The sequence below is a fragment of the Erithacus rubecula genome (assembly GCF_903797595.1).
Source record: "Erithacus rubecula genome assembly, chromosome: 4".
In the NCBI taxonomy this organism is placed as follows: domain Eukaryota; kingdom Metazoa; phylum Chordata; class Aves; order Passeriformes; family Muscicapidae; genus Erithacus; species Erithacus rubecula.
Window position 1 is genome coordinate 31,811,236 of NC_136686.1, and position 23,270 is coordinate 31,834,505.

Consider the following 23,270-nt stretch of genomic DNA (forward strand, 5'->3'; position numbering starts at 1 on the left):
ACCTGTGAAAGGAAAAAAACATCACTGCTGGATGAGAAGAAAGGTTAAGAGGAGATAAGAAAAAAGAGGAGCAAACCCAAAAGGTGCATACAATCAAGAGTTGTGCTGGAATAAACACTAGTTTTTAATTTAAGAACATTCATTTTCAACACTGCATTTCTCAATTGAAAGTCATGCTGTGCATTCCTCCATCCCAGCTTCATTTATCTGTAAGACTGAGAGGTGTCCTGCGAGGCATGTTCCACTCCTCTCATGAAGTAAAATCTTTCCTTAGCAGTCAACATGAAGATTTTCACAGATTGCAAGTGCAGTTATGGAGGTCTCAGTCTAATGTGCAGGTAATCAGCAAGTCAAACACTGCAAACCCCTGCTAAAAACCAGATACAGTGTCATAGAAGTTTTGATTTGTTAAATTATTTTTTAGGAAGAGTGAATGTATGATCTATCCTACAATGGCATGGTACATCTACATTCCAATATAGCTGCACCTCTAGTAAATGTCTTTATTCTTGCCCCTCTGGTACAACCAATATTTGGGAGAATGGCAGGGAAGGAAAACTGATATATTTGAAAATATCCTGTTTATTACTAAAAATATCCAGTGCCAAATTTCTTGCTTGTATTTTCCAGGTTCAAGCTCCTTCCTGAGATCACACTAATTTAGTTCCTCATCAGTTCTATGCATTCTGGCAGCTTTATGCTTCTCACATAGAGTCATAGTCCAGAGTCTAAGTGGTTCTTAATTTTCTTAAGTTGCAAAAGAAACTTCTCTTACTATTTATGAGGCTGCACCCTCAACTACTGACGTTCTTTTCTTGGGTCCATATAAGCATTTGCTGTTACTTATTAAAACCACTTTTGGGAAATCTGTGAGATACTGGAAAATGCCTCTTACAACATTTTGGGAGCAAATAGCAGAATAAATCCTACCTGTGGCCCTCCTCAATAGCAATCTCACCTGGTATCTGCCACCTGGAAAGGCACCTACATTGGTGCCTGTAGATTGCAGAGAAGGGACTGAGGTGCTGTGCAAACCCACTGCAGCAGCAGGCAGGTCTGTTCACAGCTCGCCCTGCCTCATCCAGTATACTTTTATTTCTATACTCTGGAAGAAAATGTCATGCACAACGTGCACAGAAGTCTGTCACACAAACCAAAGCTTTTTTGCATCCTTAAGCAGGAATGACTTGACAGTCCAGGATGAGAGGACATAGTCTCGTGCAGTGCCAGGGAAGGTTTAGGTTGGCCATTAGGAAGAATTTCATCAAAGAAAGGGCGATGAGGCATGGGGATGGGCTGCCCAGGGAGGTGGTGGTGTCACTGTCCCTGCAGGTGTTTAAGGCTGGATATGGCACTTGGTGCCATGGTCTACTTGACAAAGTGTTGCCTGGTCATAGGTTGGACTCGATGATCTCAGAGATGTTTTCTAAGATAACGGATTCTGTGAAAGGCCTTCCTTAGCAGAACGGTCTAACAGTATCATGCCAAGTACGAACAGGAGTCCCCAGGGACATTATCTAGGTGAGGCTTCCTATCCGAAGGTGCTCATGTCAGACCGGCGGGCTTGCGGGAGCTCCCCCAGGACACTCCCGCGAACGCGGGTAGTTAGAGGAGCCCGCATCCGCAACCGAGGGCAGGGATAGGACTACAGCTCCCGGCGTGCCCCGCGGCCACAGCCGCGCGCCCCCGCAACCCCGCCCACGCGCGGCGCGGCGACACCGGCGGGGCTTCTGCGCGGCGGTGGAGGCGTCTCGTGACGCCACGGCGGAGCAGCCAATCGCGGAGCGAGGAGCAGAACTGCCGGCGTTCAAATCCTCCGCCTCCCCCGCCCGCCCCTGACCCAGCGGCCCCGGCGCGGCGGCGTGAGGCCGGTGTTCCCCGGCGGCAGCTACCGGCGGCGGGATTCCCGAGGAGGTGAGGGGAGAGGCGGCAGCCGCCGCCGTTGGCGGCCGGCGGAGAGGGCCGTACGAGAGATGAGGCGATCCCGCGGGCTGGCGCGCTTCCCGGCCCCGCCTGCGGGGGGCGCTCCCAGGGGCAGGCGGGGTTCCCCCTCATGGGCGCGCGTCCCGCGGGTCCGTCCGCGGCTCCCGCTCCACGCTCCCGGTTCCCGCGCGGGGCGGGAAGGGGCGTTCCGGCCGTGCTTTGGGCCCCGTTCCGTGTGGGGCCGGGGCTCGGCAGCTCTGCGGGCGAAGAGAGGCGCCTTTGGCCGCCCCTGGGCGAGCGAGGCGCGGAGCCCTCAGGGGCTGGCGGGGCCGGACCTCGGGCTGTCGCCCCGCTGCCGGGCGGGCAGCAGGTACCCGCCGTGTCGGCTGTTGGGATTGACGAAGTGTTGTAGTTAAAGTATTCATCTGAGTGAAAAGGAAACCTGTCTTCAGGCATTTCTAGACCTGATTGTGTTTGCCAAACTAACTCTTTTTTTTTTTTTTTTTCCCCAAAGCTTTCTTTGCGGAAGAATTAACAGTGAAGAGATCTCTGGTAGGTTGACAGTTCGGTGTGGCTGACGTGTGCTGTGAAACATGCTTCAGGATGTGACGCTGGATTTGTGTGTTGAGATTAGGAGGTAGCCTGTGTGTAAGGTGAAGAAGGACAAAGGAGAGTCAAAGGGAAAGAGGAGCCAAGAGGATGAGTTTATCTGTAAGGAAGATGATCGTAGTAGAATGGAACTGGTTTTTAAGAGTAAAATAGTTAATTAAACTAGTTGGACAGACTGACTTCTGCAGATACTAATTTTTGTTCCTTTCTGGTAAAGCCTTCATGGCTTGGAGGATCTCCTCTTTTTCTTCCTTCTCGGTGTTGGATTGGCAGAGGTTGGGAGTGTCTGTGAGTTTGGCATGTGTATGGTCTGGTAGGAGTGGAGTAAGTTACATGGGTTTCTTTCCATTGGCAGCACTTGAGAGGATAGTCATCCTAGAAAAATGCTGTTCTTCAGCCTTGGAGATTTTCACCCCCTGTTTCCAAAAGTGATATTAAAATTAAAGACCCCTGAGGAGAAGTCGTACTCTGGGGAAGCTGGAGGCCTCCCACATGGAGGAAAGTATGTGTATGTAGCTTTTGTATAGGGGATATTTTAAAACCAGCACTGTTGACCTCAAACAGCTATAGGAGTGTGGGGTCACTTCTAATCAGACAAGAATGGAAGAGAACCAGTTTTCTGTTGTAGGAATGAAACTTCATCCTTTTTGGCATCTAAAGTCTAAGTGTGTAGTTTCTAAGCATTAGTTGTGTGTAGTCTTATCCCAGCAGAGGTAGTGGGATAAGAAATGTACTCTGTTTATTTTGCTCAGTGGATTGAGGCCAGTTTGTTCAGACAGTGATTAATATTCATTAATAATGCTATGCAGATGCTACAAGGCACAGCTAGCTTCAAACTTTTGCCTCAAGGCTAAATGTTCACTAATTTATTGTAAATGTAAGATCATCCTGTTTAATGTGGGACGAATTTGTGTGGAACCTCTGAAAGCAAAGAGCACCCAGGAAGCTGAGAGAGTTTTGTATGCAGCACACACAATGTTTTCAGCAACTCGGTGGTTCTGGAACTGTGCTGACAAGGGCACTACTGGGAATATCACTGAAAAAGAAAAGCAACTGTGTTCATTCTAGCTTGCTTTGGAGAGCAGGGGAAACGTGCAGCACATATAATTAAAGGATGGGGTTTGAAATGAGAGGAATATTGCATTGTAATTGTTGATCTTGCACAAAGAGTAATGTCTTAATGTGGCCTTAATCCATAGTTTACCTACTGTTTATTTATGAAGTATAACAACTCCATCAAAACCCAAGTCTTGTCAGTGCTGGAAGAATCAGCACCATCTGACTGGTTGGCTTTGGAATATTAATCTAGCCTAGCTGCCTTAATTGAGCTCTGGGGAAAAGTAGTAATGACACTGAAAACTCCATTAGATATCTGAGTAACAAAAAACACATTAGTGTTCAGATAAATGTGGTTATTTGTATTGATGCCTGTGAGAGGCTACCTGGAAATGAAGCTAGACAGTGTTAGAGGAGTAGAGTAGGTATTTATTAAAAGGTCTTTAAAGGACACACCTTTGGCCAGCACAAGAGCCTGGCCATGGATCTATCCAAGATGGATGATGGGTCACACATTTTCACACTTTTATAAGTTTTGGTCCATTTACATATTGGGCTTAATTGTCCAATTACAGCTTCAGGTTATGAAGTCTCATCCTCCAAGTTTGCTTTGTCATTGTTTACACTTTTTGGGCCTGAAGCTGCAATGGTGTCCTTGGTTCTTGGACTGGAAGAGGGTTGTTTTGTCTAACTAAACTGTGAAGAGAACTTGCTAACACTTATTATGAAATTCAGTCACTCCCTAACGCAGTAGAGAATCTGAGAAATATAAAAGCTAAAACTTAAGGCTTTGTTATAGATTATGTGTTGTAGTTACAGTTTTTATGATAATGGTTTCTTTTAATTGACAGCTCTTAACTTTTGGAAAAAGCAGGAAAATGGCATCAGAAGACATCGCTAAGCTCGCAGAGTCACTTGCCAAAACCAAAGTGGGTGGTGGACAATTGAGCTTCAAAGGCCAAAGCCTTAAACTCAACACAGCTGAAGATGGTAAGAGAAGATACCTTTGTGCTGTGGAAGCATCTCCCTGAAGTTGTAAAATCTTGTGGTAAACCTTCTGCCAATCCTGCATGGACAAGTTGTCATAGCATATCTGTGATGCAGGGGTCTGTCAGCTTCAGCTACTTCTGATAGGGGCATTTCCTTCCCTTCTGGTACCCTGCTTTCACCTGGTGCCCTGGCAGTGCTGCAGCTGCTGTAAATGGGGTTTGGGTGTCTGGTTTGCAGTAGTTGTATCCTTGGTATTCTCTGAGTGCTTCTAACAGTCACTGGGCATTTGAAGTGCTCCTTTTAAGAACAGTAAACAAGTGCATCAGAGCTCTTGGAACAAGACATGCACAGAGGAATGGGCTGATATGTCAGCCTGCTGCAATAGTTCACTTTCATCCTGTCTTGTTGCTGTATGTGTGTTTCACAATAAGCTTTATGGTGGCTGCTAATGTAAATATCTGGAGAAAATGTATGTATTAGATCAACATTTCTGTCATGCCAAGAAAGTCTGTTTTTTGGAGAGGTTATTTGCTATAATGTTTTTTTATAGATTGGTTTAGTAGTTCAAAGGCAGTGAACTATGGGGAAAGGCCTTGGAGCCTGGGAGCAATACCAAGTGCCCATTGGCAGGAGAGACTCTAGCTTGGTCCTTTGCCTTGCATAGGATTACTGTAGAGTTAAATTGTTCCACCCTGATATGTTTGCTAAACTGGCATTACTTCTGCCAGTCAGTGGGAATTTTTTCTGTTGATGTGATACCAATTCCCATCAACTTTTAACTTAGTCTCTGCACCTCTCTAGGGACATGCACTCTTGCTTTTAAACCATGTGCTGAATGACAGAGGAATTTTATTTGGGAAGTAAAGAAACTTTTTGCAAATAGGAGAATGGCTGTCAGAATAGAATAAGAAAAAAATTATGAAAAGGCAGGGTAGGGAATGGAGAGTGTTCTTTCTGGTGACCTGACACTTCAGCTGTGTTCCCATTGCTGTTTCAGGTGTTGTTCAGCTGTTTTTGCTAAAGGTTGAGCAAGTATTACTGGATCTCAGAGGGTTTCTGTGGTAACCAAGACAATGGTTAAAAAACCAACTAGATTATCTGCTTCTTGCAGCTGAAGAAGTGATCAAGCAAATTGAGGAATTTGATGGCCTGGAAGCCTTGCGCCTGGAAGGCAACACGGTGGGTGTGGAGGCAGCAAAGGTCATTGCCAAAGCCTTGGAGAAGAAAAGTGAGCTCAAGGTGAGATTCTCAAACAGGGAATAGTCAAGGGGAAGAAATAATATGGAAATACTTAAGGCCTGTCTAGGCTCTTCCTGCAGGAATCTGCATTGAGTTACTCCCAAAGCTTGCTGGTGGCTCTTCCAGGAGGAAGAGCAGCCTTATGGAAATACAGCACAACTTGGAGACTTTGGGATAATGAAAACACCTTCTGCATTCCTAACTTCCTGTTTAGAAGGCTTCCAATCTTGAAGCTGTGTGAGGGAGAGCCTTTATTGAAGGCATCATCTGCAGATAAAGAGCCATGGCAGCAAAACACTAATTTCAAATGAAGTTCTCTGGAAGGCTGTGTTGGATCTTCTGGAGAGTGAGTCTTCAGAGAATGTCTGAGCAGGGAGGAAATGCAACTTTGCCCAAGCTGTGTTTTCCTACTATTGCTCTAGCCTCATGTTAAAGGGATGCTGTGCTGCTAGGGACATGACACTGTCCCTTGAAAGACAGTGGTATGAGACATTGATATGCAGTAATCACCCAAGTGTGGCTTTTCAAGTAAGGTCAGATTGTTGAACTTCATACCTTAGTAAAATCTGCATTGCTAATGTATTCTTCTGTTTCCTGTTGCTTTTTTCCTGTGGTAATTTTCTCAGCAGAAAAGAATTCCAGCTTGAGCACAAGCAAGAATTCTTGTATAATGTTTATGGTGTGCATTTCAGTTCATCCTTGCAAGTGAAGTGATTGTAACAGAGGTTCTTGCAGCTCTTCAGTACAATCAAGTGACAACCCAAAGGAAGGGAGACAGCATAAAGCTGTCCCCAGTGATGCAAAGCAGCTTGTATGTGTAAATGTTTATTGCAGCTATGTTGACCTAAATATTTTAGTGGGTTTTATCTGTCTGCTTCTTATTTTAGAGGTGTCATTGGAGTGACATGTTCACAGGCAGGCTAAGGTCTGAGATCCCTCCTGCTTTGGTAAGTAAAAACTAGATCTGAGACTTCTGACTAATATAACCCCTTTTCTCACCTGTCATGCATTTTATGGGAGTCTGTTTTGGTGCAGAGCTGGTCCCTCTCTGTGCTATTAGCACTAAATGTCTCAGAATAGGTGAGTGGTTCTCTTTTGCTCTTCCTATATGAGATGGAGATGAGTTGATTAAAGGTTAAATGTGCATTCATGCTGGTGAAGGAGCTTTTCACTGTGAAAAACATCTTTATAACCTAACAGAAAGTGAGAGCTAAGCTTTCTAAATAAATCATATGGCTATATCTTCCAAGACCATTAGAGAGCTCCCCATCTCCTTGAGTCCTGTGAAGCCAAAACACAAGCTCAATATTGATGAAAACAGTATTTCTTTCAGCAGCCTAGAGCAGAAAATTCACTTTGAGAAGTATTTGACCTTAAAGGGATGGGATAGTGTCTTGGTAACTGCTTTATGGTTATCTTTAGCTTAATTTGCGCAACTTCCTCTCTGGATTTAGCAGGAAAGTTTTATTTCCCCATGCAGCTTTGCAGAATGTCTTCAAAGTGGAAATTTTTTTGCAGTATCACTGTCATACCTAGCCACTGCAGTGATGCTGTCACTAAAAGTTAATCCATTCCCTCCCACCCACTGCCATCTGTTTCCTTACAGATCTCTTTGGGGGATGCACTCATTGCTGCTGGAGCCCAGCTGGTGGAGTTGGACCTGAGTGACAATGCCTTTGGGCCAGACGGTGTGCGTGGCTTTGAGGCTCTGCTGAAGAGCCCTGCATGCTACACTCTGCAGGAACTCAAGCTCAATAACTGTGGCATGGGCATTGGTGGTGGCAAGGTAAGGGTTATCTCTTTAGGAATGAAGTTGGGAGCAGTCATTGGTGATTGCCAACTCCCCTGCTCAGGGCAACTACACCAGGTTCTTCAAGCTTCGTCTAGTCAGGTTTTGAATATGGAGACTTCACAAGCTCTATGAATAGTCTATCCCAGCACTGAACAACCCACACAGTAAAAAAACGGGAGTTTGTGTTAAAATGGTGCTTTCTCTGCACTTTGTGCAGTTGTCTGACTCTGCCTTCTTTATACCACCTTCTCCCCTCATCTTGTTCTGGCTGTTTTTTATAATGGCTAACAAAGCCCCCAGAGCTTTTTCTCCAGCCTTAATGATCTTGAGGGTCAGTATTATCCTTCTGAGTATAATTCTCTAGTTCTTCAGTTGTTCTTTGCTGGACTCACCTCAGTAAATCCACGTAGGAGCCTGGTATTGGACACTGTGCTGGGATACATTTCATAGGGCTAAGTAGAGAAGGATCTGACTTGCTGTGAGTGATTTTTCCCAAGGCAGCCCAGTAGAATCTCTACTTCAAGTGTGTATTGGTAGTTCATGGTCAACTTCCTACCCCATATATGCTTGCCTGATTAGAATGTTCTTGATGGCTCAGTGAGTTGTAGTGTTGCAAAATTATCAGTTATTGCCTGAGACCACAGTGTGCAAGTGTTGCAGGCAGAGACATTTTTATTGTACACCCTCTTGTAGAAACAGGTATGTTTCATGATGCCCAAAGTATTTCCCAAGAGGTGGACCTACAAAACACAGTAGGGATTCCTGCAGAGTGGTATACTGGGGGAATATAAGCTGCTTGTTTTATCTTTAGATATTGGCAGCTGCTCTGAAAGAGTGTCACAGGAAATCAAGTGCCCAGGGCAAGCCTCTTGCTTTAAAAATATTTGTGGCTGGCAGAAATCGTCTGGAGAATGATGGTGCCACTGCCCTGGCTGAAGCCTTTGGGGTGAGTATCAAACCAGAGCTGCTTTGACAGCAAATTGGAGCAAGGTGTGATTCAGTGCTAGTGTTAAAGATGATGCAAACAGAGTTTGCCTCAGCTTGTAGGCAAGAGCTGGTGGTCTGTTCACCAAAGATGTTTCTTGCTCCTGAAACTGGAGTCTTCCAACAAGTGGAATTAGAGTTGGTGACGGAGTGTTTATATGACCTAAATTTCCAAACACATAACTAGCAGCTATGCAAAGTAGTTATCTGAGGGAGAAATAGTAATCTCCTGAGTAAGTTAATAGTCCTATTCCTTTTCCTCTCTATGCTAATGGTTGTTGACTGGCACTGGAGTAGGTATCCCAGCTTGTTTTCCTTGAGTGCTGCTTTGCTCAGTCTTCTGGCAGAAGCAGCCTAATGTTTTTGCTAGGATCATCTGGTCAGAGCTTGAAGTTGCCTGGCTTTCTCTAGCTGTCACTGACCCACTTCCACTTTTGTGGGAGGAAAAGAATTCACTGTGATTGTGGCCACCTAATTCCTTTTTCAGACCCCAGTTGCTGCTAGATGTGACTTATGAATTATAATGTATATTGGCAGTGATATTTCAGGCTACAGGTTGACTTTTTTCATAAAGAACTGCCTAGATATGATTTTGATTAATCAGTAATCATGGGAAAAATGAGACTTTTTAAATACTTCAGAGTTGTATAACAATGTGATTCATGGAGAATTGGGATTGAATAGCACTGCCAAAATGGGGTTATTACTCTGTTAAATGACATGCTGTTTAGTTCATAAACAGTACATGTACTAACTTTCTTACATGTTTGCTTCTGTGGTCAGGGCAGAATGTAGATTTTAATTAGAAAATTAAAGTAATGTTGTATGGTTTATTTCAATATTGTTGAGCCACAAGTAAAGAACTCTTGTTCTAAGTTATTTAGAGTAGGCATATAGGAAAATTATATTTGTCTCATTGAATCAGGGCTTTGTATTTAACTGACACTTGCCATGTGTCTGTGATTTCATTTAGATTTGTGACAGAATTGCTGGGAAATATTTCACTGTAGAACTACTGATGGAATTTTGAAACTGAAAACAATTTTAAGTAAATCCTAAGAGTGGAGCAGTATGTTCTTGAGCTGAAGTATGTTTTCTAAACTTTTTTTTTGTCTCCATCCTTTCCCAGATCATTGGGACTCTAGAAGAAGTCCATATGCCACAGAATGGAATTAACCATCCTGGCATAACAGCACTGGCACAGGCCTTTGCTATCAACCCACTGCTTAAGGTTATAAACTTGAATGACAACACCTTCACAGAGAAAGGAGCTGTGGCCATGGCAGAGGTGAGTTTTGGGTTTTGTCTCAAGTCTGGTTGGCATTAGCACCTTTGGGTTGGTGGAACCATGTCATGCTGGAATAGGAGAGATGACATTCCAGAAGTAAGAGGAAGTTCACTTGCATGTCCACTTTCAAATCTGTGCTGTCTTGCTCTGCAGACTCTGAAGGCGCTTCGGCAGATTGAAGTGATCAACTTTGGGGACTGCCTGGTGCGTTCCAAGGGTGCTGTTGCTATTGCTGATGCTGTTAAAGAAGGGCTTCATAAATTAAAGGTATTGTCTTCTTGCTGTTCAGGTATTTTGAAAAATGCCAAGTTTTCAATTTCATGTTTTTCTGTTCATTCTTCTACCACTACTAATTACTTTAATATAGGATTCAGTTTCATGCAGGCTCTGTGCTCGCAACTGAAAAGCAGCATGCTGTGCTGTAGATCAGTGGCATCCCACCATCCAGCTAGGCCTGTGCTATGTGGAGGTGTCCCAGTAATCTTTTTAGTCTCTGCTTGATGTTTTTGTAGCTCTTGGCTCAACTCAGTAAGTGCTGCTCAAGAAATCTGATAATGGAAGTACCTGCTCTTAGAACTTCCCAGAGCTTCAAGAGTGGGGACTGACACAAAGGCATTTCATGAACAGCTTGTCTCTTCAGCATTTCATAGCTCATACGGTTCATGCTTTTTCTTTGTTAGAGCATCAGTCAGTGGTCCAAGTATTTTTAGTTTTTGGTGCTACCACGGCCTCTTACATCAGTGTTTGCACAGGACTTGAATCTGACAACATTCTGGACAGGCTGAAGTCAAATTAATAACATAAACTCTAGGATCTCTAGAAACAACACCTGCCATGAGTCATGACTGTCCTGAGACTGATGCTGAACGTGTGATTCCTAGTCAAAATTTATACTAATACCTATTTGTGTGTATTAGCCTGGTACAGAAAAGTTCTCTGTGGCGTGTAATCCCTTGCTTGGGCTTCTGCTGGTTCCACTGGAACTTGTCTGAATCTCCCAAGCAAACCTAAGTAATGGGGTATTGAGATGAACAGACAGAAGTTAAATAGCTTTTTCCAGAGCAGAAATGGTTAAGGCAAGGTTGCATGAAGCAATTGCAGCTGATTCATTCTGTTCAAGGACTGCTTCTCTTCTGCTGTTAATATTCAATCCCTTGTCAGGAAGGGATTGGTTGCCCACAATGTGGAATGGTGGGGGATGGTGTCTGGCTGTTGAATTACTTTACTCTTACTAGTCCACATGGTTTCTCTGTTGGCTGGGTCTGTCAGAAGTAGTACCATTCATGACTTGTTTTTTGAAGGCCTTAACTTTCATCTGAGGTATCAAAGGAAATATGCAATCTGTTTAGTACAGTAGCTGCCCTTTGTCTATTAGACTTAGTGAAGTGTGAGTTTTGGAGTGCTCTTGTGACCCTTGATAAGTGAAGATCTCCAATCAGCTGATTGCTGAGGACTGAAATTTCTGCTGCCTTTTAGGTGAGAGTGATCTGTAGGTATTTTAAAATTACCACCTGTGATAGTGCTGCTCTTAACCACCAGTATATTTCAAAATTCCTATCTCAAGTATATGAGGTAGGAGTATGTCAGGCTTTATTTACAGTTAGTAACACTTTTTTTTTCTCCTTTTTGCTGGGAGTCTCTTCTCAAATGACAGTCTATCCAGGACACTTGTGAGGACATGAAACTTATGGATATGATAGATGTTAATAGGAATTGTGCATACAAAATGCTCTTCTGCATTTTTAGGAACTGAATTTGTCCTTCTGTGAGATCAAACGAGATGCTGCTCTGACTGTTGCTGAAGCTATTGAAGATAAGACAGAATTGGAGAAATTGGATCTCAATGGTATGTAAGTTTGCTAAATCAAAGTATGTCTAGTTTGATTCCAATGAGAAACCACTAGGAATGTTGACAACCATATATTTTATTCTTGCAATTGCCAGCATATAAAAACCTACTCAGTAGCTGAACTTGCATGATCTTAGGACAGGAAATTGTTAGATCCTGAAAGCTTTAAATCATGAACTTAGTTAATTGGTAAGCATTTTTGGTATACTTGATAAGGTGGAAAGATTAAGCTGATGTCTGTACCTGTTTTTAGAAAGACTGATTATTCTGTGCTATCTCAGATACTTCATACTTGCAAACAGAAACCTTTGTGTGCCACTTTGCAGAAGAGTGTGAGAACTTTTGACTTCTCTTGGCCTTTGCTGTTCATACCTTGGGTCACTGCATTTCACTGGTGCTGAGCTGTGTGTCCTTGTTTTAGAATCACCAAGAACAAGAACTAGAAAAAAAAACTAGAGAAATAACAGGAAGTCTCAAACAGATTCTGAAGTGTTAGGGAATTTTCCTCTCCAACCATTGTATAATACTACTGAAATTTGTTCAACAGCTGCTTGATTCTGTCTGGTAAGTGCAGCTTGTGTTGCTGCCTCTAAGGTGCTGTGCAGAAGTGGCATGCAGCTGTTTGATATCAGAAACAAGAGACAGACAAGAATATACAGCTAAGTCCTCAAGAACAAACTTCTGTGCATCTGTCAAGTCTGCTCCCTTTCCTCTATCAACCTAGGTAACTGTCTGGGAGAAGAGGTGTGTGAGCAGCTCCATGAGATCCTTGAAGGCTTCAATATGGGATCAGTGCTGGGATCTTTGAGGTGGGCATGGTACCAGGGTTTAAATCAGCAGTTTTCTGACAATTTTCATCAACACTTTCATTAACCTATCTCATTTTAAAATAAGAACTCTCATTGCTGGTGGATGTTGGTCTGAATGTGGAGCACAGCCTAGGATGTGTCTTAAACTTGTCTTGTTTCCATTGTTGGAATTACCTTAGAATAAGTAACTGGTTGTTTGTTGATCTTTTCTTGCTGTTCTCAGCTGGGTGACTGATGTCTGAGTGTCCTCTTGGTGTGCTGTGCATGATATGTGCTTCTTGCAGTAGGACTTTGAGGAGAGGCTGTTCTTTTTGTTCTTGAGTACCAGTGTACAGGAATTCCAGGTGTGTAATTAGTGGAATATGTAACATATGTAACATTCAAACCTTAGTGATGATGAAGGGGATGAGGATGATGATGATGAGGAGGAGGAAGATGATGAGGAAGAGGAAGAAGAGGAGGAACAGCAACAGCTGAAGGAGAGGGGAGCAGAAGAACAGGAGTCACTGACTCCTAAGAAGATAATTGATTCACAGGTAAGCTTACTGCCAGATGGATTCTTGTTTCTTCAGCTGGAGAAGAGTAAAGGAGGAAATGAGATTCTGGACTTTGAACTTGAAATTCTGACAGGCAGCCACATTCCTGCATGGGGTGGCACTATTGTAGCAGGCAGATAACATTCAGGAAATAAAATGGATTTGTGGAAAATGTTTTGTTAAAGTCCACACATGTGGAGGGAAAGGCTGAGTAGTAGTTGTAGCAGCACAGCCTCAGGCTGTTTTCAAACAAGCAGGTTCTGGCCTGGTATGACTGCCCTTGAGGTGTCCCATCTGCTTTTGCTGAACCAATTTATTTACTTCCAAGAATAAACTTGAGATGGATTCCACCTGTTTCAGGCTTCAACTCCAGTGCCATCTCCTCCTGTGGATGTTGCCACGTTCCTTGCTTTCCCATCACCAGAGAAGTTGCTGCGACTAGGACCAAAGTGCTCTGTGCTGATAGCTCAGCAGGTAGGTGAGCTGGTGCTGGTCTGGGCTTGGTTTTTCTCTCAAAATTGTTTAATTGTCAGGGGTGATAAGTTGACCTAGATTTGCATCTTTTCTCCAGGGATCCCCAAGAACCTTATGGAAGCAGATGATGCAGATAATGCTTAAACTGGCATCAGTTTCTACATAAAGTAATTTTGTGTTGCTTGTGATATGACTAAGGCAAAGCTGATGTCAGTCACCTGAAGATTGTAATTCTTGCCACAGCCCTAGCAGAGACCCATGTTGTGTAGTAGTTGTCTAGCAGTTAACTGATGTCTGTTTTTTGCCCCTTTCAGACAGATACATCTGATGTAGAGAAAGTAGTTGCAACTCTCCTAAGGATATCCTCAGTCTTCAAAGATGAAGCCCCAGTAAAAACAGCAGTGCATGAAACAACAGGTGACTGGGTCTTTCTTCACTTTGTGGTATGACCTGGTTTGGTGGGACAAGGTCCCTGTGAGCCAGGCCATTGGGCCTTTTTGTTCTGGCAGATTAAGTGACAAGTTGTGCCCTGCTGATGTGGATGTGAAATATTCATTCTGAACCTGGCATATTTTGTGCTGCCAAAGTCTTTCTCTGTTGTAGCTGCTGTTATAGTGGGCTGGTGCTGCCCTTACTGCATCTCCTTGATGCTGGATTGTCCATAGGCAGTAGTTCTGTGTTTTAAGGTCAGTCACCCTCCAAGGCTGTTGATCTAAAAAGCATTTTGCAGGAAGTGGCCTCCCTGGTATAGGGTTATGAGATTGTAAAGAGAGACCTCCTAGCTGATGTCTCATCTTTAATTTCTTCAGGAGAAGCAGAGGTTTCCAGCATGGGGCAGGACCCAGAAACCAGTGTTCAAACAAGGGACAGTTTCTCACACTATGTTGGAGTAGTAGTTTGGGTTAGGTCTGATTAGTGTGTAATAGTATATCACTTCATGCTTTTGCTTGGAAATAGGAATTTCCAAACAATCCTGGGCATCTGACCACTTCCTTTCATCTTTTTCTAATCCCCCAGGAGTGCAGTTCTCCCACACATGAGCTACCTATCATTATTATTGTGCAAAAAAACTGGATCAATTATTTTGAAGACCACTTAAGGTGGTGTACTGTGGAATTTCCCTAGTTTGGAATTTCTTTGTTTGGAATTCATAGACATGGTGAAACTTGTTTTAAAAACAGTAACAGAGTAGTTCTCTGCAACTGGTTATGGGTCCAGTCAGTGAAAAATAATCATTTGGCACCTCACTGAGCTGGTGCACTCTGGCTTATGCCCTTTATGAGTTGTCTTCAGTAAGAAATGGAACAAAGGATATTACTGTTGTCCCAAGTGTTTGTGTATATATTTATCTTTACTCCTGCTTCTTCAGGAAAGGCAAAACCTGGCAATTACTTTCCTTCCATAAAAGCAGCCATCAGCTGACAGTCATCAGTGAGGGCCCTGGTTAATGTCTGGCACTGTTCTAGTGAATTCTGCATGTTCTAAGAAAACAGAATTGTCAGAGGTCAAAAATTGGTTGCCTTGCCCACCTTGTACACATGAGAGGTTAAAGCACTGGTTTGCCTATTGTTTGTGGCACAGTATTGGTCCTGAGGGAGCCCAGAAAACAGCTGAACAAACTTTGTCATTGTGTTCTCTCATTCCTTGTGGTTTCAAATGAAAGGTGAATTGTTGCTGGCCTTTAAGATGTCAAGGCTCTACCTCTTGGTGCTCGTGTTTTTATGCATGTATACACATGGCATGCATGCTCAAATGCACTGAGCAGAGCACCTGGTGGCTCATAGGACTGGGGTGTATTGCATCTGAAGCTTGGCAGTTGGAAAATCTCATGTAGGCTTTGTGTATTTTGCTGGAAATTTTAATTTGTTTTTTTCTCCTTTTTACTTAAGGGATTTACCTGTTGTGTATTTCAGAGCTTATAGCTACAAAGGCAAATGAAATCTTAACAGATACTGTCTCATAAAACTGAGTTAACAGCTGAGTTCTGTATGATCCATTTTAATATTAAAATTCATAAATGTCTTTTCTCTGTATTGCTTAAACTAATGGGCTTCTCTTTTTAGATGCCTTGATGAAAAAAGCCTTTGGTTCTGCCACATTTAATTCAGATGCATTCATCACAAACCTCTTGGTCCACATGGGACTACTGAAGGTGAGGAAGCAGGAAAGAGTTAAGTCATGGTCTGTTTGAAGGCCAGACTGGCAGGATTTTGGGTAATTAGGTTGCCATGGAAGCAGCTGAGTGCCTGTGCATGCCTGATGCCCAGGGACAATTGAAGTCTGCAGGTCCAGCAGAAACTGCAAATTGCAAGGTTGCATTAGGATGAAGATGTCACCTTTTTGTACATCTGCTTTTAATGTGCTCTGCATTCTCAGTCATTTCCTGAAGACAGGGAGAGTCAGGTAGGGCAATCATGCTGCTGCTGGACTATGGTGTCTGTAAAAACCATGTCAGTGTTATTAGTTATTTGGGTCCTTTAGGGCATTTCTTGAGACCATCTCAAAAATATTAATCAGCTACTCATGCCAGATCAATGACATCCAGCTTCATGCTTTGGAGACTCTTTGCCAAATGCTACTGTTAACTAATTAGTTGCAAGGAATAAACTTATTGTGAGAAGGACAGTCAGTAGGAAGCCTGTGATTTTCATAGAATTAGTAGCTTTATTTTCAGTGAGGTGACTGTGGAGATGTTCTGTCTGCAGAACCTTAAACACCTTTGCCTACTTGTGCTGCAAGTGTTGATGTTTCTCACTGCCTCAAGACCTGGAAGCTGAGAATATAAACTTGGACTAAGACAATTCTGAACTACAGAAAAGCCATAATCTGTTACAGCAGCCTGCTATTAAGCAGGTTTGTGAACGTCCTGATAATATTCACCTTGGGGTCCAGATGTTTGTTGACAGGCATGGATATGACTTAGCTTCTCCCTGTATTCATTGTATACTGGACCAACACTAAGCTTCCCACTTCCCAAAAAGGTCAGTGGAACCCAAGGTGGCATTTGGTTCTGCAGAATTCCTGTTTTGAGGACTGCCACTTACCTCTTGCCCATATGGAAAACAGCAATATGCATGTGGCACAAAGCACAAACCTGTGCTCCTGAAGAATTCTTTCAGGCCAGGAAGTGGCACTGATGATAAAGCTCTGGAAGATAAACCTGCTGACTGTCATCTGTGATGTGCCTAATTTGTCACCAGTCCCCTGCATGTGAGAGGATGAATACTCCATTTTCAGACTATGTAGCTGGAAGCATGTGAGCAACAAATCTTAATACTGTGAACTCCAAAGTCATGCAGCAGGAACACAAGTCTGTGTCCTGTCTGCAGGAGGAGGAGTTTTGTTGAAATGCCAGTAGAGAAAGAAATGAAAACAATATAAGAGTTGGGACATGTAGGCATCACATTAGGAGTAAGAATAATTTATGCATCATGTAAGCAAGGGGATGACTGGTTTTGTCTTGCACATAACTGTGAGACCAGTTCTGGGTGCACTGCATCATGTTCTGGAGGGAGCCTGTCAAAGAGCTGGAGGTGGTATAAAAATGAGCTACAGAATAATACAATAAAAATGGAGGAGACTGAGTTCTTTATGGACTGAAGTCTGATGAAATTCCTCTGGAGAACACATTCCACTTTGACACTGAGCATCTGAGAAGATTTGGTTGTTTCACTTGCAGGTTCACTTCTTCCTTTCTCCTATTAGTACTGCTGTCAGTTGCTAAGTACTAGAATGTTCTTGATATATTATTTCAGGTGCTGGGAGACTGTGGAATTGTTCACCTTTGTCTTGTACTTAGTCCAGTGACCAGCTTTCTCTGCTGCTCTGTGTTGGGAGCACCTCATTCAGAGAGAATTCCTTGTCTGTGAATTAGAGTGGGTTATATCAAATCCCAGTTGTCTGATGTCTGATTTTTTGCTCATTTCTCAGAGTGAAGAGAAGATCAAAACTGTTCCAAGCCTGTATGGTATTCTTATGACCTTGAACCATATGGTCCAGCAGGATTATTTCCCTAAATCCCTGGCCCCAGTTCTCTCAGCTTTTGTTACAAAGTGAGTATTGTATTTGCCATACAGTCTTCTTTGTGGGAGCCTGTGAAACTATTTGAGGGTTAATAGCTACATGTGAGCTGTTGTGAAAGCCCACAAATGTCTGTTCTGAAATTGAGAATTAATAGCTTAATGGGCCTCTAATTTATCTTGTTTACAGTATGTGAGGTTCAGAGTTAAAAAAAAAAAAAAAAAAAAGTCCTGAAGAGGGAAAAGTGGGAAGTTGGCTTTGCAAGGAAGTGGCTTTGGAGGAGAGACTGCTAATGCCTCTCACAGAAGAGCTGTTTTGAGCTTAAGGAAACCTGCTGGGTTTCTGGCCACTGCTTGAGTGAGCTGTGGGTACCCTGGATCTAACTATGGCCTCCAAGTCATCCTTCAGAGTTCAGAGACTCAGCAGAGCTCTGCCAGAGCTGTCATGCTGTGTGACACTGAACACCAGCAATGAAAACTGCAGAGCACAAAGACTGAATTTGCTTTTAAATGGAACTTCCTACTGTGACAGCAACAAAGTTAGTGATTTTTCTGAGAACTAAGTGGGGAGCATAAGTACTGAAGAAGCTGCTTTTACTAACTGCCTGTATTTATTGTTACTTCCACTGGAGGTATAGAACCATCCCAATGTATTTACTGGCTATGGAAACAATATGTCTCCTGAATTAAATCAGTATCAACTTAAGCACTGATGAGATTTAAGGGTAAAAACCCACCAAATGTGTTTGCAATAGAATTGCATACTACTGTTTAACAGTCAGAGGAGAAACAGCCCAAGAATGTCACTTTAGGCAAAACAGCAGAGGCCTGAAGTCTGTTTGGACCTTGGCTGGCTCAGCTTGTGCCATGTGCTGTGTGGGGTGAGAGCAGCTTTTTAGCAGGTTCCAGAATGAGGCTTAAGCCTTCCTGAATTTCATGAGTTAACAGCTGCTTAGGATCCATTGCTGGTGACAGGTGGAGGCATCAGATAGTTGTGGTCAGTATGAAAGGTGGGCAATAGGAATGCAGTCAAGATATTAGTAGTCTGTCTTGGTTCTACTGGGCCAGTTGTGATGGGGAGAAAAAATTTTCCAAGCATTGGTGTGGCTGATGAAGCTATCAAGGCTGATAGGTAGCAGTGGTTTGTGTGTTCCATAAGCACCAACCATGCTGAGGTCAGTTTTGGAAAATAAAGTATCTTATTTACACATGTGCAAATGCTACCTGGAGGCCCTTCTTTGCCTGCTGCCTCCTCTCTGTGTTGATCAGGTTAAGGCACTTACATGGCAGTGACCATGTGCTTTACTGACTGAACAAATGCACCTCCAACTCAATCATTTCAGGTTTCAGCAGGAAGTTCCAGGACTTGCCCTGTGAAATTACCCAGACATATTACTGAATTTCTGCTATTTCCACACTGCAGCCTTGTTCTTGCTTGTTGATTGAGCCTCAGCCCTCAAAATGGAATTTAAATTGCTAGAAGCTGAGACTACAGAAGAAATACTTTGATTCAGGGCATTCAACTGTCCCAATTGTCAGGTAGCAGTGCCTGGAGTAGCCTTATAATTCTAAGTGTCCTAACATTTTTTTCAGAAAATATACTTTTTTCCCCTCTTCTTGTACATGTAGGCTTTTCACAATAAATGTCTTTAAACTGCAGATGATGCTGTATGTGACAAAATAAAGAGTAAAATTTTGGTCTGCATGAATTCATCAACAAAAACCCTATTGACTCCAGAGCCTGCATTTCACTTCAAGAGGAGAGAGTCACTTGGTGCAAGTATGAGACAGTTGATAGATTCTGTAGAAGCTAAGTGAGAGTTGAGTCTCTCTGTGGCAGATCTTTCTGCCTTCCTGTGCTCTGTACCAGTGCTAATGCCAAACCTCCCCTGCCCCTGGTGCTATGAAAGGCTTGGAGCTGAAGTTTTCTACTTTACAAACTTGTAGCAAGCTGTGATTCTATGGGGAAACTTTAGTCCTGTGCTGCATAATGGAGTGCACACTAGCTGCAAGCAGTCTATAGGCATTTCTTAAAATGCTTTCCCTTGAGGGAACAATGGCAGCAGCTCTTAAGTCTGTGTGTGGGTAAATGTAAATATTGCAAGAACCCCACAGTCCAGTTAAAACAGCCTGTTGTGGTTTAACCCTAGCAGCCACTTAATCCCACCCCAGTGGGATGGGGAAGACTGAAAGTGAGCAGACTTGGGGATTGATGTGACTATGGCTTAATAGGTAAGGCAAAACTTCATCTGTAAGCAAACCAAAACAAGGAATGAATTTACCACTTCCACCCTCTCCAGGAAAGCTTCTTCCTTCTGCTTTATCTGATAAGCATGATGCCATGTGCTATGGAATAGCCCTTTGAACAGCTGGGGTCAGCTCTGGCTCTGTCCCCTCTGGATTCTTGTGCTTTTTTTTTTTTTTTTTTCCCTCCTTTTGGTTTGCAGTTAGCTGTTTTGGTCTTTTAAACTTCTTGTAGCAGCTTAGGCCGGAGCTCTGCTGCCTTTCACTGCAAGGGGCTTCTGGCATAGGCACTTACCTCCTTCCTATTGTGACAATTTATTGCTGTAGGCAGTGTTCTCTATTCAATAATTGCAGAATTATGGATACAGACTGTAAACAGCATCCATCTTACTCTGCTTGCTGTCAAGCCTTATTTGGGTTTCTTGGACACAAGAGGGTGCTGTGAATCCACATGTGCTTTTCCATAATTTTTTAGGTGGAAATAATGAAAGTATGTGGATGTCTGTCTGTCCACTTGTGACTTATTGGAGGTGATGGGGGTTTGTGTTTGGTTGGTTTTTTGGGTTGTTTTGTTTTTTTAATGTTGTTCTTTGCTGTTGAATTGTATCACATCACTGGTCTCTTTCAACAGTCTAGCACAGAGTGGCAGACAAGTAACTCCACAGCAAAATAAGGAGGATTTTATTGCTAGAGAAGGCTTGGTGTTAGGAGAGGCAGCTGAGGGATCTTGTCTGTGATCAACATCAGTCATCCAGGCTCTCTCTTTCCAAAACTGGGCAGCTGTCTGGATGGGCCCAACACCCTCATTGCAGACAGGGCTGGGCCTTCCAAAGATGAGAGCTGAAATGTCTGCCAGCCACTTGGAAAATAATCTCCAAACTGTGATTCTGTGCCACTGTGTGTTCAGTATGAGGTATTGAATGACTCTTGGGGGGAATAAAAAGGTTTAAGCCTTCTCCAAGATGTGCTTCTATTAAACTGCAGCCACCATGGAGTGATGTACCAAACAATCTCTGCAGCTATTGGTTGTGTGCTGTACTCATGGATGGGAACTCTTTGCTCCAGCCTAGATATTCCACTCTTTATTTCAGCTCTCCCTGCTTTCCCAAATTGAGTGGGCTTCACAGCTGTTCATTGTTAAAGGTTATTTTGCTACAGTGAGGTGGGAGAGAGGTAAAATTATTGATTTATATTCTCAGAACAGTGCAAGACATTGGATTAAAATTGTTTGGAGGAAGTTTCCTAATGGGTGGATTGAGACTTGTAAAAATTTTGGTGATGCTGAGCCAGCAATTATCCTGCAGAAACAAATATACATTACTGGGAGGCAATGGAAACATTACAGAAATTTAGCCTCATGTTAACCTTGCTCTGAGTGTATTTCCATGGTTTAATTTCAGGGAGGAGATTATTCAGTGTAAATCTGACTTAGCTATTGCAGCCTCTGTCTTGGGCCCTTTCAGGTGATGTTCTGCATGTTCTGTTTGTAAGGCACCCTAAAAGGTTTCCCTGTTGCCTTTTCCCCAACCTGGAAATGACACCCAAGATAATTTTAGTAAGGAGGTAATATGAAAGGGGATCTTTATTTGAAGGCCTCCAGAGGCAGTTATGAAAAGATGTCCACAAAAGCCCACCCCACAGGGGTGAGTACATTTTATAGGTTTTAGGTTTTCATAGGTTTTAAAGTTTGTTTGCTCAGTTAAAGGCAGACACAAAGCCATTCTTAAATTCAGTGTTTTAATCTCTCTCCTTCCTTTCCACAGACCCAACCGTGCTCTTGACTCCTGTTCATTTGCTCGCCACATGCTCTTACAGACCCTCCACCAGCTGTAAGAGACAAGAGATGGCGAGATGGCAAGATGGCAAGAGATGTGTCCCTCCTTCCCCCAAGGACTGTCATCAGCAGAGAGCTCAGAGCTGCATAGTGGGAGAGGATCCCAGAGCCCATACAGACGTGCTGTCCGGTGTTTTTTTTTTTGTAGGAAGTCTGTCCTTCCTTCTGCTTTCATCAACTTGAACAAATCCTTGCTGAATTGTCTTCCTACTCCTCTTGAAGTGATTCCCTGGTCTGTAGGGCAGGTGCTTATGCTAAAATAAGTCTGTACTGCTGTGAGCTCAGCATGAATTGAAGAGTTCTCCATTTTGGCTGCATTGGCAAGGGTGCCAGGACTAACACGGGGCCCAGAAGAGCTCTCATCTGGATCAACCATTGATCAAGTTGGGCATTTTATTTTATTGGACTTTGACTCCTGCCTTATAGCATTTAGCACTGTGCCAGAGGGAGGCTGTGCTGCTGCTTCTGCTGCCCTGCTTCTCTGGGCCATGGGGCTGATGCTCATGGCTCAGAGGGGTGATGTGTGATCCCCTTTGGTTTTTCTTTCAGGTCTGTTGTCCAAGGCAGTGTGTGGCTGATTTTTATTTTGATACACTCTTCCCCTTCTGTGGCTTGGAATATTTGTGTAGTGTGGCTGATCCTGGTGGCCATTGCTTAAGGGAGCAAGTGTATTTTATTGTAAATTTTTTTTTTTTTGCCATTGCCTGTGTTGTTTGTTCTTCCTGCCCTTTTCCTTCTCACCCTGATTAAATAAGCTTGGTTTGGAAATGAATACAATTCATGAAATCCATGTGGAATGTGTCCCTTTCTCTTCCCTTTGACAAAACACTGTGCCCATGTGCACAGAAGGTTGTGCTTTTTTTCTTGCACTGAACAATTAGCAGCAGATGCCCCTAAGTCTGTCTGGAGGATTGTCCTTGTGCCCATCTGTGCCTTTCAGCCATCATGGAGTTCCTCCATACAACTTAAAAATGTTTATGTCGATTGCCTAAAATATTATGTAAATAAAAAATAAGTCCACAGCCTTATCATGGTTTGTGAAACCTACACTGGGATTTGGAAGCCTGTTTTGCAGTTGTGTGATTGCAGAGTTTACAGTGGAACACAAAACAGGACTGGGATGGAGCCTGGTTTGTGTGAGGAGAGAGGCACCAGTAAAATGAGAGGGAGCCAAGCTATTGAGTCACAAACCTTGTTTCTGCAGTTCCCCATCTCTTTTCTTGGTGGTCTCCTGCTCCTGTCCAAAACAGGAACATGGCAGAGGAGCAGGTTTCCCTCCTGGTATCTTCAAATTCCTAGTACAATCTAAATAGGAAAAGCAGTACCAACACTTAGGAGCACTATCCCACCACTCAGCTGTAAGTAGTGCAAGATGAACATTGAACTTGTTACTGTCCCACATTGCCAAGATGAGGTAAATTGAAACAATTCATCTCACTGGCTAAAAAACCAAGGTGGAATTCACATGAATATTCTCAGGAATCTCTGAGCTTTCCTTAAGAATGATTGGACTAAAAACTCCATCATGAGTCTCCGGTGTGACATTGTGCACAGCCAAGATTTGGCCAGCCCATCTTGCTGGATTTCCCCCTGGAAAGCTGTGACTTGATGCTCTGACTATTTA

General features: G+C 43.2%; 1 protein-coding gene across 4 annotated transcripts; it reads left to right on the plus strand.

Moving 5' to 3' along the window:
- Positions 1-1,760: 1,760 nt before the first annotated feature.
- RANGAP1 (Ran GTPase activating protein 1) lies at positions 1,761-22,443 on the plus strand. 4 transcript variants are annotated; one of them, XM_079304672.1, is made up of 17 exons: positions 1,761-1,914; positions 2,438-2,475; positions 4,440-4,578; positions 5,690-5,817; positions 6,705-6,764; positions 7,424-7,603; positions 8,421-8,555; positions 9,723-9,881; positions 10,035-10,148; positions 11,628-11,727; positions 12,455-12,539; positions 12,931-13,075; positions 13,436-13,549; positions 13,864-13,966; positions 15,613-15,701; positions 17,480-17,601; positions 21,576-22,443. In XM_079304672.1, the coding sequence occupies exons 3-17, from the start codon at positions 4,467-4,469 to the stop codon at positions 21,643-21,645; spliced, it is 1,716 nt and encodes a 571-aa protein (XP_079160798.1). In that variant the 5' UTR covers positions 1,761-1,914; positions 2,438-2,475; positions 4,440-4,466; the 3' UTR covers positions 21,646-22,443. The 4 variants fall into 4 exon arrangements, with proteins under 4 accessions (XP_079160798.1, XP_079160800.1, XP_079160801.1 ...); XM_079304674.1 differs by lacking the exon at positions 21,576-22,443 and adding an exon at positions 18,912-19,227 and having other exon boundaries at positions 1,798-1,914; XM_079304675.1 differs by lacking the exon at positions 17,480-17,601 and having other exon boundaries at positions 1,798-1,914.
- Positions 22,444-23,270: the final 827 nt, after the last annotated feature.